Below are 19,504 nucleotides of genomic sequence, written 5' to 3' on the forward strand. Positions count from 1 at the left end.
GGGTCGAATGAGGTCCTTCGGTGTCAGTAGGAGCCCCAATTCAAACCCAAGGACTCATAACTGTATCCACTGGACCAGGATTGCTTAACATAGGTTCTAGGACTGGGGCCAGGCCAGATTTTCTGGATTGACATCCATGGTACAATTAGATACACTGAATCTAAATGGAACTCATTTGTGTAGTGGCAGGTTATCCTGAGGGTCTGTTCAACACAAAATGGGGCCGCTCCCCGCGAAGTGACCTAGGTGAGGTTTAACTTGTAAGTGTGGACTCAGTGAAGGTAAGATGGGCGACAATGTCAAGGCATAGATTTGGCACAAAAATAACAATGTTCGAAATGTATGACTCCGCTCTACTCTGTGGTGATTAAGCCAAAATACATTACTATAACAGGTAGAGAATGACTTGGTATGCCCAAAACACCAAAGCACACCCATTCATCCAACCACTCCCTCATGTAATCCACCGATTCACCCAGATAGCAACTCACCCTCCTAATCATAAACACCACTCCAACCATCCGTGCCAATTCACACAATCCCAAGTTTCTCAGCGATCCTATAACCCTTTCATTCACCCATCCATCCTTTATCCACCCAACCCATCCATGCATCACCCTTCACTTGATCCATCTACCCATCTATTGTACGCATCCATCCTTTCTCCTACACAACCTATCCATGCCATCCAGTCACCCACCCATCCCCATATTTCTCTGCCCGCCCACCCACCTTTGATTTGATTTGATTTTGTTATTTATAATAAAGCGCAATCTGAATAAACTAGATTACGTTAATCTACCTACAAATTATGGTCGAGGTTTTCTGATGCGGTTGACCAGCTAGCCATCCTGAGCTTTGCACAGGTTTGCCTTCACTGAGTACAAAGAGTGAGAAGCTTGTCGTAATGGTGTCGGGATGTTACATCTGGCATCAGGACTGGCTGCAGCAGCCAGGGTGGCTCCTGGGTGGCAGATGTGACTCCAAGGCAGTCCCTGCACTGCTGGAAGTGGTGTTTCCTCTTTGTTTTTGAATAAGTGCACGTCATGCCATCAGGAATCACCGGAGCCTATTTAATATCAGGGCAGGTCCTACCACTCTTGCTTCTTGTTCTTCTCCAAACGATGCTTATAAATTCCTTCTCCTCTGTCCATTTCCACTTTGCATCCGAAAGGTAAGACTGGTTCCTCTCTGGGTATGTGTGAACAGTCCTCTGCTCTACATTATACTATAAGGTGACAATTGGAGGGCGTATGACAAGGCTCAGCTCTTCTGGCCCCAAACCAACAGATTTACTTCACTGTGGTAACAAGTGAAGTATTCCAGCACTGTGCAGGTAAAATATAAGACTGCAAAAAAAGAACTCTGAAAACCGGAATTGAAAAGAGATTTATTGTAAAAATCTCAGTGTGTAATCAGAGAGAATTTGAAAGACCAAAACCCCACAAAGTAAAACTCACTTTTTGTGAATCAATTAATTTCCTCTGAAATCGAGTGAGCATAGGCAGGGCCTACACATGCGCTGATGGGCCCAGGCACCCTCGTGCACAGTGCTTTGAGTGGTGCTGCGTAGGAAGGAAAGGAACCTCTGCCAAAGTGAGGAACAGAAACATGGCCAATCTGAGCGTACCTTCAAAATAAAGCCGTGCAGTGATTGGCCATGTTTAAGTTATAGTCCTGCCGCAGCGCAGCTTGTCGCAGACTTTACACAAGAGCATCCTTGGCTTCCTGCCAGACAAAGAGCTAATTTAAGTTAAACACTCTAACACAGCGCAGTTTGAGGAGGATATAAGAACTTTATTGTTGGTTAATTAAAACCCTTACAATATAAAAACACTTACAGCATAATCTTAAAAAAACAAGCATTGGCATAGCCAATAGGTCTCGCTTTTGGGAACTTATAAGTAATTAGTTATGCAGCAGAATATCCTTGGTGCAACAACACCAACTGTTGCATGGTTAAATACTTATAAACACTCCTCCCTGACAGTGATGCTCAGCAGGATGGCCCCGCCCTAACGGCTGGAATACAATGACAAGGGAGAAAGGATGGATGAAAAATAATTTGTAGGCGTGAGATACAGAGACAGAAGTGTATAAGGGACGGTATAAAGAGGTATGAGCGTATTTGCCACCATTGAAGTAAAGGAAAGTGGAGATTTAGAAAAACAAATCGGGGGAACGCATTTTCCCCATTGACTTCTATTGAAGCAGAAGGAATTTTAGGCAGGAGACCGCTAAAATGAAATCACATTTTGCTTTAAGAATCAGGAGTCTCCCGCTTGAAGTGGGTCGATTGACATGTATGTAGGAGGTGAAATCAAGACCAGGCAGTCACGGTATCCTTCACTACAGCATTCGAAAAACATTGGGCCCCTGTTTCAATTTCAGCACTAGACCCAGGGGCGTGGGTGGAGTTTGTGATTTGGGCTCTACTTAATGTGAAAGGGTGGGTGGTTGGTTGAGTGAGTGAAATGACTGATGTGTAGGTGTGTGAGTGAAAGGGGGATTAGAAGGATGATGGATACAATTGTGGATGGACGGATAAGTGAAAGAATGGATGAATGAAAGGGAAGGTAGGTGGATGGAAGGGTGAATGTGTGGATGAATGGATGGATGAAAGGGTGGATGGGTAAGTAAACAAATGGATGAAAGGATGGATGAGTGAAAGGGAGAGTGGGTGGGAATGGATGAGTGAAAGGGAGGGTGGGTAGGAATGGATGACGGAACGGGAGGGTGTGTGGGAATGGATCAGTGAAAGGGAGGGTGGGTGGGAATGGATGAGTGAAAGGGAGGGCGGGTGGGAATAGATGAGTGAAAGGGTGGATGGCTGATTGAAAGGATGGAAGGCTGAGTAAAAGAGGGTCGATGGATTGATGGATGGGATGAGTGAAAGGGTGGATGGATGAGCAAAAGGATGGATGAATGAAAGTATGGCTGAATGAGTGAAAGGATGGATGAATTAAAGGGTAAATGGATGAGTGAAAGGGAGGGTGAATAGAAGAATTAAAGGGTGGATGGATGATTAAAAGAATGGATGGATGAGTGAAAGGGAGGGTGGCTGGATGAGTGACAGCATGCATCAGTGAGTGGATGGATGAATGAAAGGGTAAATGGATGGATGAGTGGTTGGGTGGAAGGATGAGAGAAAAAATGGATGATTGGATTGCTGAGGGAAAGGGTAGATGGATGAGTGAAAGGGAAGTTGGCTAGAGTGCAAGGATGAATGTAGTGAAAGGGTATACGTATGGAAGGATGGATGAGTGAAAGGAGTGATAGATGGGCTTGGAGATGGATGCATTGGTTTGGATATAGATGGGTGGATGGACAGAATGGTGAAAGACTGAATGATGGATGAAAGATTGAATGCACGACAGAATATAAAGGTGACATTGGGGATATCAGCAGGTGGAGGGAAGGATGAATGGGTAGATGCATGGATGGAATAGACAACAGAGCTCTTCTGAGGATTGTCGTAATGACTCGTTTAGTTTGCATGGTGCCATACGATTTTTGGTTCGAAATGGGGGGATTTTAATATTTTGGCTACTCCCTTGACTAGGCCCCAACAGTAATTTCTTGAAGAGGACTACCAAGATGGCGGGTCACCGGGCTGGGCAGCTCTCTGTCCCACACCGCTGACTTGTCTGCAGATCTGGACCCCATGTCTGGGCTTAAGCGCTTCCATACAAGCCTTCATTACAGCGCCTGGCGGCAGGGGAGGGGAGGCACTTTGGAGTGGGTCCTGCGAGCCAGCTCATTCAACGCAGGGCCGAGGAGGAGGCCTGCGGGGGTGGGGATGGGAGTGCCGGTAGCGACACCACTGTCGCACGCAGGCTCCCAATTAGAAAGATATTTGTCACACGCTGTCAATTAATGCCAACATGGCGGGGGATGAATGGAAACCACACAGCGACCTGCAGGGATGAGGTGGCATCTCAGGGGAGTGGGGTGAGGGGAGAAAAAGTGGGTGAGGGGAAAGAAAGTGGGTGAGAGGGGACGACTTATGGTGAGGAAGAGTGTGGGAGCGTGAAGAGAGTGGAAGAGAAAAGACTGGAACAAGTGAGGCACACAAAGGAGGAAAGGGAACAGAAAACATAGACAGGAGATAAACTCATGAGACTAAACTGTTTTCATAGCTGAGAATCTGTAAAGCTATCACAAAACTGGGAAACGGAGCTGGGCTCCTTGTCCACGCTTAAGCTCTTCCATACAAGCATTCATTATAGCACCTGGTGCCAGAGGAGGGGAGGCGCTACGTAGCGGGTCCAGCGAGTCGGCTCATTCAACGCAGGGCCGAGGAGGAGGCCTGCGGGTGTGGGGGCGGGAGGGCCGGCAGTGAGGCCACTGTCACACGCAGGCTCCCAATTACAAAGATATTGTAGGGAGAGACAAGGTAAGGAGAGAAAGAGCTATCACTCTGTAAACAATTAACAAATCTCGGGCCACATAAATCATGCTTTTTATTTACCTCTTGAAAAGGGCACAGCGAGCAGAGCATCGGGGAACAAGCACGCGGGTGGTACGTGCGTGCACGAAAATAAGCACGGGAGTTGTGTGCGTACTCTAAAAGAAAAAAACAAAACAAGTATATGCCAAGAAAGTACCTGAAAAGTTGAAGCCGGTCGAAAGCCTGAGCGAGTCACTGCAGTCATCAAGGCTCTGTTTGGTGTGCGGCGAAATTGAAAGCAGCGTGAATTAACGCGAGATGCGGCGGGGGAGGGGCAGTGGAGCGTTCAGAGAGCAAGTGAGAGGAAAGACAGATGGCGCCTGATCGGGTGCTGAAACCTGGCGGCAGCGCGCGTACACGTGCGCATAACCGCAAGCGCTAGGCCAGCAAAAGGTGTGGTAGCACTTTTTATAACCCACTACTAAATGTCTCGCAGTGCAGCGCATGCGCTGGCTCAGGCGAGACCTAAAAAGCACTGTATAAAAATTGTAAAAAGATACAAAGTTAACGTTTTACTTAAAACTCAGTAGAGCTTTTGGGCAATTAGTGATCGACTCAGGTACCAGGTTGGGGTCAGCAGATTGATGGTAGTTGTACAGCAATTACTTGACCCAGGGATGGACTGCCGCGCAGCTATGATGAAGAGTGGTTTGGAGCACCAATGACTTCCAACAGTTTTTGCGACTTGGTGACAAGTTTTGTTAACCCGATATTTAGCTTCGTATTGTCCGGGTTTAAGGCTGCTATTACGACTTGGCGGCATGATCGAATTCCGAACCTAATCCATTCATCTGGCAGTAGAAGTCATCTGACAGTGAGCGTTGCGGGACATAGGCAAACTATGTGTTCCATTCCTTCACACAGCCTACATTGGATGTGATGATCCGGTCGGCGCCATTCTTGGAGGTTCTTTAAAAAAGGCCATTTACCCATCCTTAGAGCCAGGAATTTTCTTTTCCAATAAAGTGCGAACGAGCTGGATAAATAAAAGGGTACAACTCCTGGTTTAAAATTTGTAATCACTGCGCAGGCGTGTTTCCTTGGTGACAATATTGCCTTATCCGAATGAAAGGACCACAACCTGACGCTCTTCTTAATGACTGCTTTCAATGCCGACTGGGGGGGATTTGTTCCCCAAAATTCCTTGACACCGAGTAGTTGTAAACTATGATTCAGGTGAAGCCGATATTTGTGACTGGCGTGACTTTTCTGGATTTATTGTCAGAGTCTGGCCTCCAAAGAACTCTCCCGGGCATTGCGCAATCTGTTGCAAAACTTTATAAATGCGCCGGCCTCTATGCCGTGATGCTGGCGATGCTGACTTTGACAGATGAAATGTACGTTTAAATATGTTGATTATTAGTTTATTTAAAAGAGTATTTGTGGTACCCTTCATGATCTCATGGCCATACGTCAATTTGTTAATTATCTTCGCCTTCATCACTTTCAACATTGGAATTAAACTGGGACCAAGCAGTTTTTTAGACAATTTCGTGGTGGCGACTTCTAGGGCCAAGGCTTTAGTCCTCATTGCTTCTTTCTGTTTGACAAATTAGCTTCTGGAGTCAAGAAATATTCCCAGGTATTTGTAGTGTGGTGTTGAATCAATTTTTACTTTGTTAAAGTGCCACCCTCCACACGTCTTCTTTAGCTTCCCAAATGAAATTGTTTGGTTTTTTATAAGTTCAACACTAAGAAGTTGCTTTTAGTATAGCAGAGCAGTTCATCAAGTAGCCTCTGTAGTCCCACTTTCGTATGGCTAAGCAGCACCAGATCATCAGCGTATAGGAGGTTACTGATACGTACTCCGTCTAATTGGGGTGGATGGCAGTTAACTGTCAAGAATTTGCGAGAGATCCGATATAAACAGGTTAAAAACGTGTGGAGCCAGCACGTAGCCTTGTTTTACTCCGCTACTCGTCTCGATCTTCCCAGAGACATGGGAGCCTTCACCCATCTTGATTCTAATCCATGTATCAGAATGGAGTTGAACTATTGCGAGTAACAGAGGCTGGGGTACACCCCGGGACTTTAATTTTTGCCACAGTAAGCCCCCGGGGTACTCGGTCGAAAGCCGCTTTAAAATCTACGAAACAGCAGTGTAGTTGGGTTTGTTGGAGTGACGCGTTCTCTATCAAAACAGACAGGGTTAGTAGATTGGTTGTTCTGCCAGAGTTGGCCACGAAGCCCGTCTGATTGAAGGGGAGGCGCTTTGTTTGAGGAGGACTGAGCGCACGCTGGTCTGGCAGCACTGCAATACTGGTCAGACCGATGCAGAATTCACTTCATGGCAGGGAGCAGCCACCAGGAGCCTGTTCAAAGTACCAATCACACGATGTAACTGACTATCATGCTATAATAACAGTAATGATTGGGGGCAGTAAAAAATAAAGATGCAGTTATGAATATAAGATTATATGTGTGTAATCTTTTTATGTACACTCATTCACATTCCTGAACAATGACTTTCCTAGAGCTGTCTCTATGGAGGAGACAGGAACGTTTTTTAAATCATGCTCTGGATTGGTCTCATGGGGATGGAATCCATGCCCCTGGCCTCCCTGAGTTTACAAGTTGAGATCTCTAATAGAGCTGGCACCGTCTCTCTTGGGGGGGACTTGTTGGATGCCTTGTACAGGTAACACCTCATGTCATTCTCCTCTGAAGCTGTTCCACTCCCGAGCCCCGAGGAGACTTAAGGTCTCCTCATCAACACCAACAGAACCTTGAGCTGTGAAGCTTTAATTCACGTCCTAAATTGGACTTCAAATTCAAAATAAAATACAGAGTCCAGAGAGGAGCATTCCCAAGATAGGCATCTCTGTGGACACCAGATAAATAATGTTCCTTTTAGTTATTATAAGGGATGAGGACTAACACTGGTTCTTGTTGGGTTGGGACTCACAGCTCTCTTAGAAGTGCGTGTGTAGATGCTTTTTGGGCACCAGTAGTGAAATAGTGAAGGGTCTCATCTCGGTGCTGCTTGTACGTGAAAGCATAGAGCGCCGCCCAGTAACAATGAGCAACAGACGCGCTTTCATCCCATTGCACGTAGAACTGTAGGCAGTCCCGTGTTCACTCATTGTTTATTAGATACACATGATGAAGAAGTTGATCAAATATCTGAATTTTCCATGAAGTACGTGTCTTATTGAGTGAGTGAGTGAGTGAGTGAGTGAGTGAGTGAGTGAGCGAGTGAGTGAGTGAGTGAGTGAATGAATGAGTATCATGAGTGCATGCGCAAGCGAGAAGAGCAGAATGCCCAGGTGGGCACTTCTGAAAAGTTACTCGGGCTACAGTGTTTTGAGCGGGTTGGGAAGTTTCTCCCAGCAGTGGTTTTCCCTACAGTTTGGATTCACTAAGTTGAAGCCAGTCTGCCTTCATCTACGACTCAGTGATGGAGGCGCAGTGCACCAATGCGTCCATCTGACAAGGGCGGCCTGCCACCCATAGCCCCCTAGTAGGACTGGGGCTCAACGGCATACGTCTATAGAAAAGCTCATGGTCGGTGGGTAAGATTTTCCTAGGAGAAAGCAATTGTGCTGGATAAGAGTCCGCTGGGCCTCTATAGCAACATACTTCTAATAAAACGCGAACATTGTTAAAGTGTGAAAAATGAATTCATTTGTAAATTGAAGAATTCCAGGTGAACGAGTTTAGCTAACCGTGATAAAATGCTAATTCAAAGCAAACTACTGCAACACTCTTATTTTCAGACGGGGTTCATGCACTTGCAAAGGTTAAACATTCTAAACGGTTTTAGGAGAATTATGCAGAGATTGTGAATGTGAAAAAAGCACGTCTTCCAGTTTCCCTTTTGAGGGAATGGTTCGTCTTAGTTGCTGGGAAATGAATAGGACATCGGTTCCATCTAGTGGCCACTTTTGAGTATTGCAGGCCTATTTTGACTTTTTCCTTTCTATTTCTTTCAGGTCGCACTGGACGGTACACATTAATCGAAAAATGGAGAGACACAGAGAGGCATTTGGCACCTCACGAAAATCCCATTATATCATTAAACAAATGGGGACAGTATGCAAGTGACGTGCAGCTTATTCTGCGACGCACCGGGCCGTCTCTCAGTGAGAGGCCGACCTCTGACAGTGTTGCTCGAATGCCTGAGAGGACTTTGTATCGACAGAGCTTGCCGCCCTTAGCCAAGCTGCGGCCTCAGATCGACAAATCAATCAAAAGGAGAGAACCCAAGAGGAAATCCTTGACCTTCACGGGTGGAGCTAAGGGCTTGATGGACATTTTTGGCAAAGGAAAAGAATCCGAGTTCAAACAAAGGGTCATCAACAACTGCAAAACAACAGCCGAAGAGCTGAAAAAACTCGTCCACCTCCAGACAGAGAAACTGCAGTGTCTAGAGAAACAGCTGGACTCGAACCAGGCCGAAATCAGATACTGGGAGCAGAAGTACAACTCCAGCCTGGAAGAAGAAATTGTCAGAGTGGAGCAAAAGATCAAACGCAATGAGGTAGAAATTGAGGAGGAGGAATTTTGGGAAAATGAGCTTCAGATCGAGCAGGAAAACGAGAAGCAGTTGAAGGAGCAGCTCCAGGACCTGAAGCAGCGGGTCCAGGAGTGCGAGAGCCGGCTGAAGGACTACCTGGCTCAGGTGCAGAGCATGGAGCGCGGCATCGAAGCCGAGAAGCTGCAGCGCGAGGTGCACCAGGCTCAGGTGAATGAGGAAGAGATGAGAGGCAAGATCGAAAGGATCCGCAGTGAGATCGACACGCAGAGCCAGCACAGCCTGAGGCTGGAAAACGGATCGAAAGCAATCGAGAGATCACTGGGGCAGGCTACCAAACGGCTTCTGGTAAGGAACCTGGTCCACAGGATGTTCTACACTGTATCACTGTCGAAATATTGATCCGTCGAATCTATTGCATCCGGTACATCGATCAGACCACTACATCGCATGTTAAGGATAGGCAAGTGGGTGCAGAGTTAAAAATAGTAAATGAGTATCTGCCCTTAACGGTGTAGTGGTAGGTGATCTAGCGGATGCTATATTTTGGAAGGTCGATATTGCAACCACTATATAGGGACTTACAACCATTCAGATTGGAGTGGGGGTGTTTTTTAAACCACCAGGCAGAGTGACTAGGCAATTTTGGGATTTATTTTGAAAGATTACTTGTAAATTCCAGTCACTTTTAAAATGTTTATTTTGGAAATGCTGAAATATCTGCTGAATTTGTCATTAGATGGAGGTCTCAGTGCAGGCGCAGAGGACAGGGTCTGCTTCACCTGCACATGCTTGTGTATTCACAACTGCATGTTGCTGAAGTGTGTTTGTTTCTTGCGCAAACGACAAACCTGCGATGTGCAGATCTGCAGCCTTTTGTTAAAAAGAGGTTGCACATTGGACCACACCCATGATTTCAGAGCGTTTTTTGGGCACTTAGGCACATCATGAGGTAACATTTACCAAATTAGTCAACATACTTATCGATGTACTACTTGTGTCTGACATCGGTTGCTAGTGATTCCAACTTGTGATCGATGACCAAGGGCTTGGGTTACTGCTCTTGCAACTAGGTACCAACCGAGATGTAAGCCTTTCTTTCTGTTGACTCTTGCCAGTGTGCTCATCTTCTTCATGAATTTATGGAGCTGCTGAAATCTTTATTCAAAAACACCTTAAGTTATGGTTTTCTCCCCCATTCCTCTACATCCTTCTATTCTGCGTTACCTGATGCTACTTGAGCTAACGAGATTAGCAGTGAATAAACTAAATGTAGCTGATTTCTATAAAGTATACTACTTTAAACTTGCACAAACATAGTTTAATAGTGCAAGAGTTAAAAACAGCTTCTTATATTTTGGTCATTTTTTTATTATGCAATCTACGCTGGTTCCAGGCCATGCCATGTTAACTTTGCAAATATGACAGGCGCATGGCTACCTATGCATTTGGTGTTGTGCTTTCTTCTTTGCTCACCATTCGAAACTGTGCAAATTCTTGAATTATTTTTCATAATCCTATGCCTTCAGATTTTCTGTTGGCTGCTGTCCCGGTAGAGGATGACCATGACACATTGTTCCTTTTTCGTCAAGAGTCAGAGTTTGTACCTCTGTCCTGAGAGTTATGTAGTATTTTTATAAGGTAACACCATGCCCCTTGGAAGGTCACCGAGAGCGATGAGCGCTCTCCTTCCACGTGCACGTGGTTGATTTTGTGGTCGAGAGTGAACCCTGTTCCGGGCTACCTGTTTACTATTAGAATGGCATCAGAGAGCAGGCTCCTGCTTTTGGAATATAGCTGCTCACTGCGACAGGTATGTTGAATCTCTGACAACGGAAACCTGAGATGAGAATTATAGAAGACTTTTATTAGTCTGTAGTGTCAGTGCCAGAAAGCTATTCTGGCTAGTGCCTAATTTGTGCTGGTGGTTGCAGGTGCTGGGCACCAGCATTCATTTTTGGGGACTACCTATTTTTCATCATCAGACTTTCACCCCGAGCAAGAGAGATAACGTTAGGAACGAGAGAAAGCGAAAGATAGAAAAACAGTGACAAGGGAAGAAAGCAGTTATGAAAAAAAACTTGCAAATGTGAGATAAAGGGATAGGGAGAGTAGGGTAGTGGAAGGAAGAGGCATGTGGTGGAAGAAAGAGGCATGAGGTGGAATTAAGACTAGGTAACATTGGTAAACTGCAACCCCACTATTCGGCCATACCACCAGCAAAGCACAAAAGCAAATCTTTAGGCCCTTGATTAAATTAACCCCTGCTTCCGGGTCTCTTTACCATTCTACAAACTCTACAAATGCAGTCATCCGACAGGAGAGCTTGGGTGCAAGCTCTTAGTAATCAAACGCAGACTTTGACTAGAAAGCCATTTGCTCTTATTCAAGCTGCAGCGTTGACCGCTCCTTACCATCTAACTGAATGCAGTGGCCCAGAAGAACCAAAAATGGCAACTTCCATGAACATTTATAGACCCTGAGGATAGGACAGGGCACGATCAGTAGCTGCCTCAATCCACAGACATAGACAATGTCATATAGAGAATACATGAAAGCAGAAGAAACACAAATATTTACTACAAAAGCTCAAAACACGTTAATCACGTAAAAAGCAAGAAAAAGAAAAGAATGTGACTAAAATAAATTCGGTACAAAAAGAATAGATAAGTGACATAGCCCTGCTGGTTGGAGGATGCAAAACTTGTTTGCTCCAAGGTTTGTGCCGAAGCAGGGTCAAACAATCTGCGTTTGTCTTGTATGTAAAGCTAACAATACATTTGAATATTTCTACTGCAAAATTCCAGAGCAAATGAAAAGACAGAAACCTCTAGAGGACACATTTGTGGATCTTGCTCAGAAATGAAAAGTGCAGCTACAGTTTCTTAACTCAATACAATTAAAGTCATCTAGTGCCATCTATGGCGACACCTGTTACCAAGCGAAAAACAGGCCAATAAATCAGGGGGGAAGTGCCCTGAGATTATGATTTATACGTGCTCTCACTCATTCATCACTCTCATACACTCACTAACATGCTCTCTCTCTGTAACTTACCTACTCACCCCTCACACACTCTTTCTCACACGCAGCATTTGAACGGTGTCAAGAAGGCATCTATGAAGTCTTTGCATTGCTAACCGTGCCTGCATGTGGTTTACATGGCCCATCCTCTATCCCACTCAGTTACCACTAGGTGGTGGTCTACAGCCAGTATTTCCTAGTGCCAGCCTTGGCTATGTTGGCAGTTCAGAAGCTGATAACAGCAGTCCGTTGCTCTGCAAACCAGTTGGAAAGAGTAATTTAATCTACATATACGTAGTCATATTACAGCCCTTAAAATGAATGGAGAGAAGTGCAGTTTCTCACCTTCCTTCAGCGCCTAATGGGCCTTGGAGAGGGCCGGTGCTCTCCCAATGATAGTACTGACCTCCCTGTCCATAGCAGGGTGACCAGGTGTCCCGGATTTGCCAGGATGATCCCGGGTTTTCACGAGCTGTCCCGGCAGATTTCAGGAAATTTAGCTCATGTCCCGTTTTTGAAGAGAGAGTCGACTGCAAATGGCTGGAGGTCCCTTCTTATGTTTAACAATGTAGGGAAAGTTAGCGGTTGTTTCAAGAAAGCAATTTAATTAACATGCAAGCTACTTGTAGTCCTTCTTCTATTTTTGTGAAATGTCCCGGTTTTTGGCTTTAAAATTCTGGTCACCCTACCATAGCAGACATTCCTAACTCCTGTTTACACTCCCAGGCTGGGCTCTGAGGGTAGTGGACGAGATGCTATGATGCTTTATTACTGAGAGGGATCGCCCCGGGTTACCATAGATCTGACAGATTTCTAAAGAGAAGTCTCTGGCTTTAAAAAGCAACAGATATGCGTTTCCCCAAAATCTTCAAACCTAGTAGCATCCTTGTCCTTCAACCCGCTCCCCCCACCCACTATCCCTTGGCACAACACCAGCCAATCCGTTCCAGGTGCCGTCTCGCGAGCACAGCACTTGAACAGCGTCGCCCGCAGGGGATTGTGGGGCTTGATTCCTTCCAGATTGACTTCATACGTCTTTACTTTCTTTTGTAGGAGAAGGAACAAGAACTGGAGCAGCTGACCAAGGAGCTGCGGCAGGTGAATCTTCAGCAGTTTATCCAGCAGACAGGGACAAAGGTCACGGTGCTGCCGGCAGAGCCCTCGGAAGGGGAGGCTTCCGTCGGCGAGACAGACAAAGGTAAAGCAGATGTGAACCTCTAACCTGGTGGCCGCGGCCGGGCGCCATGCTGCAGCGCGTCCTGGCCGACGGAGGCTTTGTGTTATAGCGCAAGATTTATATAGCGCCTACTACCCATTTATTGTACTTATGATCATAGTTCACTTAGTAGTTACTGCATTGGATTGTCCATTCTGAGATGTTCTGTTTAAATTGTATGTCCTGAGCAGGCACAGGTTGGAGGGAGACATGGTGGTGAGATCTGCTGGAATGGACTTTGTTCATATCATCCCATCTCTTTATGAGATTGTGAGGTGTAAAAAGCAGTCATGCTATGAAGCTTGTCGGGACCTGCAGTGGTTGACTAAATTAAATACCCCCGTTGGCGAGAAGCATGTGGCAAACCTCTTCAGTTACTCTATGCCTGTGCAGTCGGTGATGGGTGGTTTATTGCTGGAAACTGGTACCGTGCCGGGTGATAGACATAACACGGAGCAGTTTTATCTTCCGTGAGCTTGAGAGCGTCAAGCAGTGTAAGGTAATAACTATGGAGCCTGTATGAACTACAATTGCCTGCTAACCACTGAGTGATATAGTATTAGTATTAGTTTGGGACAAGAGGGTTATATGCTGTATTCTATTGCAATTGCATTTACATTGCCCTTACTACTCCTGGCGAGCTGTTAAAGCACCTACGCCTGGCAGCATGCTGCTCCTCAACCCAAGTTTATTATTTTTTTCATCTTTAGTGGTTATTGGGGGAATTTGGGCTCGTTTTGAGCTCTTATGGAAACCATTACATGCATTTACACTAGGTTCTGTGTGCTAGAGTAAATTAATAGGGTTTAGGCGTGATCATTAGTGGAGGGGGATATGTGAATTCATGTGGATGGCTGGTGGTATTAATAAAGTCCCACAAGAGAATAGGTATTTCTAATTTGCAGCAGTATGACTTTTAAATAGGAGTTTGTGATCTTTGAAACGAGGTGTGGCAATGTGCAGAAATGCAATAATAGGGCTTAATGCAAATATGCATTTGATTTAGAGTAGACTGTGCTCGAGGAAGGCATGCAAAGGATGGGAAGTAAAGGGGGGTTCATTTGAAAGGAAGGGAGGCACCAATTTGAAGTTTTATGTCAAGGGCACTTTTCATGGTAATACAGAGGAGGCTTTTTTGAGATTCAATGCAAAACTCTCGAAAGAGAGTACAGTGCTATGTTAGAAGTTTTTGATGAGCACTAGAAGCAGGCAAATAATCTGCCTTCTGAAAGGCTACGGCTAGTCCACCCCATTAGCAAGTACAGCGGATCCGCGCAAGGCTTGGAAATATAAAGCAATGGCTAGATGCATATATAGGGAACAATCAAGAAGTTTAGGCTGCACTTAAAGACAGCTGTAACCCCATGAGCATAGCAATGAGAGAGAGTATATAGGGTAATTAAAGCTAATATCAAAAAGGAGATTCTGCAGATCCTGGGGTAGATGTCTTTTCATGCACACATTCAAAGTTTGGCTCAGAATAAAAATGAAAGTAGGATCCATTTTAGATGTCTCTGTTTGTGGCATGCCACAAGATGGGGGTGAGGAGAGCTTTCCCAGACAGTGGAATTCAATTGCCTGCATCCCTATGCTTGAGGGTGGAGACCAGACAATGCAGTGAGCAGGATGCAGATAGGACTCATTTTAGCACCCGGGTGATGATTAGTTCTTTCTGAGCCCTGTGATTTAGTAGATGGTAAGGGTGAAGGGTGGGGCTGCATTTCTGTTATTAATCGTAAGGACGTTTCTAGGCCAGGCGTCTCCTGTTTCTGATCTTAATTGCTGCTTCAGAAATCTCACAATTCGTTGTGCTAATTTTGTGAGTATTCTTGCCTGAAGCCATCCCAGGTGCTTCCTGATGTGAGAAGCACCACTCTAGACAAAATGAGGGAGTCTGGGAAGGACACATGACAACAACCAAACCAAACCGGCCCTGCAGCATGAGATTGTGGGCAGACTAGGGCCATTCGGGGCGTGGCACTGAGACCACCCTAGTGATTGCACTGAGCGAAATTAGGATAATCCAGGATGTGTCTGATGCACCTGGAGTGACTGCAAGACAGGCTTGAGAGGAGGTGTCATGGACCTGGTTACATCATTCACGGCCCAAGTCTTCCTCCCTTTAGGTCAACCAAGAAAAGAGGTTCTTTCCTTTTATCGGGACCTTTGGCTTCACACAGCTTACGTTCCGGCTACGTGGGTTGGCCTCTGAGTTCAGTGTTCGACGTTCAGAAATTATGTCATGTTGCAGAGGCTCATCCATGCCTGTATTGGCATCCAGTATGGCAGAGAGCTTAGTTTAATGCTGTTGGCATAGCCCACAGGGGCTTGCACCAGCATCAGAATCCTGAGATTGCTCTGCCCCTTCTCTGTGCTCTGGTTAGATATGTTGCAGCCAATCGCTCTCGGAAGGCACATGTATCTGGTCTTAGTTCTTTAGAGCTCTCTTCTGTTGGAGTGGAGAACCTTGGAAAATAAAGTCACCTTCTATAAAAAGTTAAAAGCACACCAATTCTGACAATCTGTCCCTTGGCTTTGTTTCTGTTTCTTTTCTTTTTTTAACTTTTTTACTTTTCTGCTTTTCCTATTTGTTGGTGCTTTTTTTGTTGTTGCACCTAGACTGAACATGTTGAAGCTTTTCCCAGTCTCTTTACTTGCTCTGTTAGGTCTGTTGTTTTTCTTGATGTTTCGTTCCACAGTCGCACTGTGCCCCTGGTAGCAGAGCACTTTCTCAATGATATAATCAATCAGTCAATCAATTTTTGTTGACATTTTATTACTATAAATTCAATGGTATGCAGCCTTTATTTCTGTCTGACACGTTTCTTTGCGGTTACAGCATTTAGGGCACCCCCATTCTCAAGCGCACACCATGGTGTGTAGCCTAGGGGTTTGAGTGCCTGCTGTGGAGCGTTGTCTGCTACTAGCATGTTCCAAATTTTGCCAGGTCTGGCTGTCTCTGCCTTTTGTCCTTACAGGGCAAATAACATAAGTACTGGTGCTTTGAGTCATAATAACACCAGTTACGTAACAACACAGAGACAATTAACAACGTTGTCTGCATCATATAATGGACAGTAGTTTTAACAGCCTGTGCCTACCTGGCGTTTCCTGCTCTTTGTTATGTATTACAGCATGATATGAAAATGGCACCAGGGTAAACAGTCTATACAATACATGAATGTGCACTGACTGTCCCCCTTTCTGTTTTGTTTAGAAACCACATTTCAGTCTGGCTCCCTGAAGCGCCCCGGCTCGTCCAGGCAGCTGCCCAGTAACCTGCGGATCCTGCAGAATGCCCTGTCGTCCGGCTTCAACCCCGAAGGCATTTACGTCTGAGCGTGTGGCTCGAGAGGGTACCTTTCCTGTCCCGTCAGGTCCAGGCACGTCTAGAACAGTGGGCGCCATTGCAGCAGCACCAGTGCCCAGAGGACCAGAAGCCAGTGGAACTGCTGCTGCCAGACACAGGACGACTCCAGCTGGTGCTCAGTCAGTACTGACTCTGCAAAGAATCCAGCACTGTTACTGCCTCCGCATCTACTAAGTATTAGCCACCCTTGGCCAGAGAACAGGAATGCAGTGCAAGACAAGACATTTGAAAAAGAATTCCAGAGGTTAATTTATTCCATTCAGTCGGCGAATATGCACATGCTTGATTTTTCATATATTTTGTTTTTGTATACCATTTCTTTTATAACTTTAAAGCCGAAGAAAATCAAGTATAGACGTGTAGAGGCACGCACGAATGGGCTACCCTGACTCATAACGCAGGGCAGGCTATTTCCTAAGGAGCCAAAGTCGTTGGGCAACATTACAGCAGGTCTCAGTTTTCTCCTCTTTTATAAACTTTTGTTTTGACTTTTGAAAACCACTTGTTTATTTAATTTCTAAGCTGGGTTATAAGTCCAATAATAACCCACCAGAATGCCCACAAATGAGACGAGGTCAGACCTCTCCCTGGGGGGGGGGGGCTAAGGGAGAGCATTATCAGGCAAGCGGCCTGTCTCATTCTTGGCATTGCATCTGATGCAAGACACAGAAGCTGATAGACAATCCACTGGGCTGTAAAGTAATGCACACACACACATGCTTATGCACACATATGTGTGGATCTAGTTTTTATAGTGATTTTCTACCACTTTGGGGCTGAATGATGTTTCCACACCAAGGGGTTTCTGTACCCAGATTGTGCACCAGGCAAACAGGAGGATAACTGTATTTGATCCCCTAAGAGGTTGTAGGTGTACAGATGCACCGTCACGAGCTCCAGATAGTGAAATTGGTTGATAAACTAAATGGAACACTAACATCAGTTAGTTTGGACTTCCGGGTTCAGTACCCCGAGCAGAAAGTGGCTTATCAGATGCTGATAAAAGAATGCGGATACTGCAAGTATGAGCGCAAAATGACAAGTGAGCAGGCATCTTGCATAATATTAGTACTTCTGCCCCACAAAAGTCCCTCCCTATAAGGGAGGCATTTGTGAGAGCAAACATAAAGATGCATCTAGCTATCCTATAGGGCTGCTATTTATGTAGAAGTACGTGCTGAGTATTGCTGCTGCACAGGGCTTCTGTGGCTTGGCCACGTCAGCTGCTGCCCCAAGACTCCTGTGGGGACCAGATCTCAGTCTACACCGGCCTGTTGTATTTGCACAAATTTAGTTGCTGAGCAGTTTCTGTGCATTTGTAGATCTAATTGCTGCTCCGTGCTGTTGTTCTTGAACTGATCAGGTTGCTGCTCAGGGCTGCTGTGCTGGAAGATATTTGATTTCCATGAAGGGCTGATTTCTGGAGATTTCTAGTTGTAGTTGCTGCACAGGGCTGCCGTGCTGGCGCTGCTCATGGCTGTTGTGCATGTCTGGATGCCGCATAGATCACGATCTGGTGGCCGGATAAAGCTACCCTGGCTGAACAGGTCTGACAGTAGTGCAGAGCTTCAAGGGCTGCAAATGCTGTGGTTGCACATGCCTGTTTTTTGCACATATCTGCTTTAGATGAAAACATTTAGGGCCATATGCATGAACACATTTTCCCATAGACACAGAATGGGCAAAACCCTTTGATGCATCTGGCCCTTAGTCATTGCATCAGGCAACCTGGACTGCACGGATCTGGTTGTCGCACCAAGATGCTCTTATTGCGCAGCTCTAAATGATGCAAATGGCTGCTGTATCTATGGAGATGTTGCACTTGGCCATGGTGGACTGAGAGACCTAGCTGTTGCATATGGTAACAAAGGCCTAGGTGCAACACAACACAACACAACACTCCTTTGACTTTTTTGCTACTTCCTTTGAAAAAGCTACACTTATACCAGCCACTTGGCTCTGCTTTATATACTAAACATTAAATGGCACACCATACACATAACCCTTTTAAAATGTTGGATCCACCATTACAAAGGAATCCACCTGGGTGCTGTTCCCTTCTCATAACGGGAATGATTTAGCATAGTGGTCACCAGCAGAGGCAGGACATCCCAGGCATGAAACAGTACCTGTGCGTGTATGGTCTCCCCTTGAGTCTTCTGGGTAGAACTACTCCAGCAAAGCCCCTCCCTGCACATGGGGGCTCAGGGTTTGAAAAGGAGGGAGACACAGTTCTGTAGACCCAATGCAATGTGTGAATGAAATCAGATCCATTGTATTGTTCCATTAAATAAAATCAATTATAACATAGACAAACTAAAGCCATAGGTTATGTAGATAATCAAAATGAGATGATGTCAGACACTATCTTTAGAAAGATGATGCCTGCTGATCACTACTCTCACATCTAAAATATATAAAACCCAGTCCAACCCGGCCGCACTTCCTAATTCAGATTTCACTTTGACCCTTACTCACTCAGCCATCGACTTGATATTCACGGGTTTAAATCTGGAGTTCAACATTATGCTGTTTCCCTGTGAAAACTCAATGAAATGAACACACCGGTGACATCTAGGGCACACTATGGACATAACACCATTTAAACTGCCCTTTTGACTGTGTTTAGCAATGTTTCCGTCGGAGACATTTGTCTGATACCTGGTCAGTCTGTGTTACAATAAACAAATGATGGACGGAATGCTGACAATGCAGACATTTTCCCCCAGTCAAGAGATCTGGGTTAAATCCATCGTTCTTTTGCCCACTACACCACCCCAGTTTAGACATGGCCATATGCAAATCAGTCTTGACCCTGTGCCTCATGGGAACAGTCCAGCCCGAACTGCCAAGCCATGTCTTCCCTGGACCGGAATCAAGCATCCTAGGACCGGTTTCTGGCTATCAGCCGTCATCAGCCAGGATAGCTTGACTCCAGTGGCGTAGTGAGCACGGGACCCACGTCTGGGC

The 19,504-nt window shown here is 45.6% G+C and overlaps 1 protein-coding gene across 6 annotated transcripts in view; it reads left to right on the forward strand.

Annotated features, from left to right (window-relative positions):
- The window catches only part of RASSF8 (Ras association domain family member 8), a 286,157-nt gene extending 266,875 nt beyond the window's left edge, over positions 1-19,282 (forward strand). For 5 of the 6 annotated variants that reach the window (XM_085652777.1, XM_085652776.1, XM_085652778.1 and 2 more), the window contains 3 exons: positions 8,383-9,272; positions 13,002-13,146; positions 16,382-19,281. In XM_085652777.1, coding sequence (XP_085508903.1) covers positions 8,383-9,272; positions 13,002-13,146; positions 16,382-16,503 — 1,157 coding nt within the window. In that variant the 3' untranslated portion in view covers positions 16,504-19,281. Of the gene's footprint in view, positions 1-8,382; positions 9,273-13,001; positions 13,147-16,381 lie in introns of all 6 variants that reach the window. The other variant, XM_085652775.1, reaches the window with a different exon arrangement.
- Positions 19,283-19,504: the final 222 nt, after the last annotated feature.

This window comes from Triturus cristatus, chromosome 4_1, assembly GCF_964204655.1.
Source record: "Triturus cristatus chromosome 4_1, aTriCri1.1, whole genome shotgun sequence".
NCBI classification, from domain to species: Eukaryota; Metazoa; Chordata; class Amphibia; order Caudata; family Salamandridae; genus Triturus; species Triturus cristatus.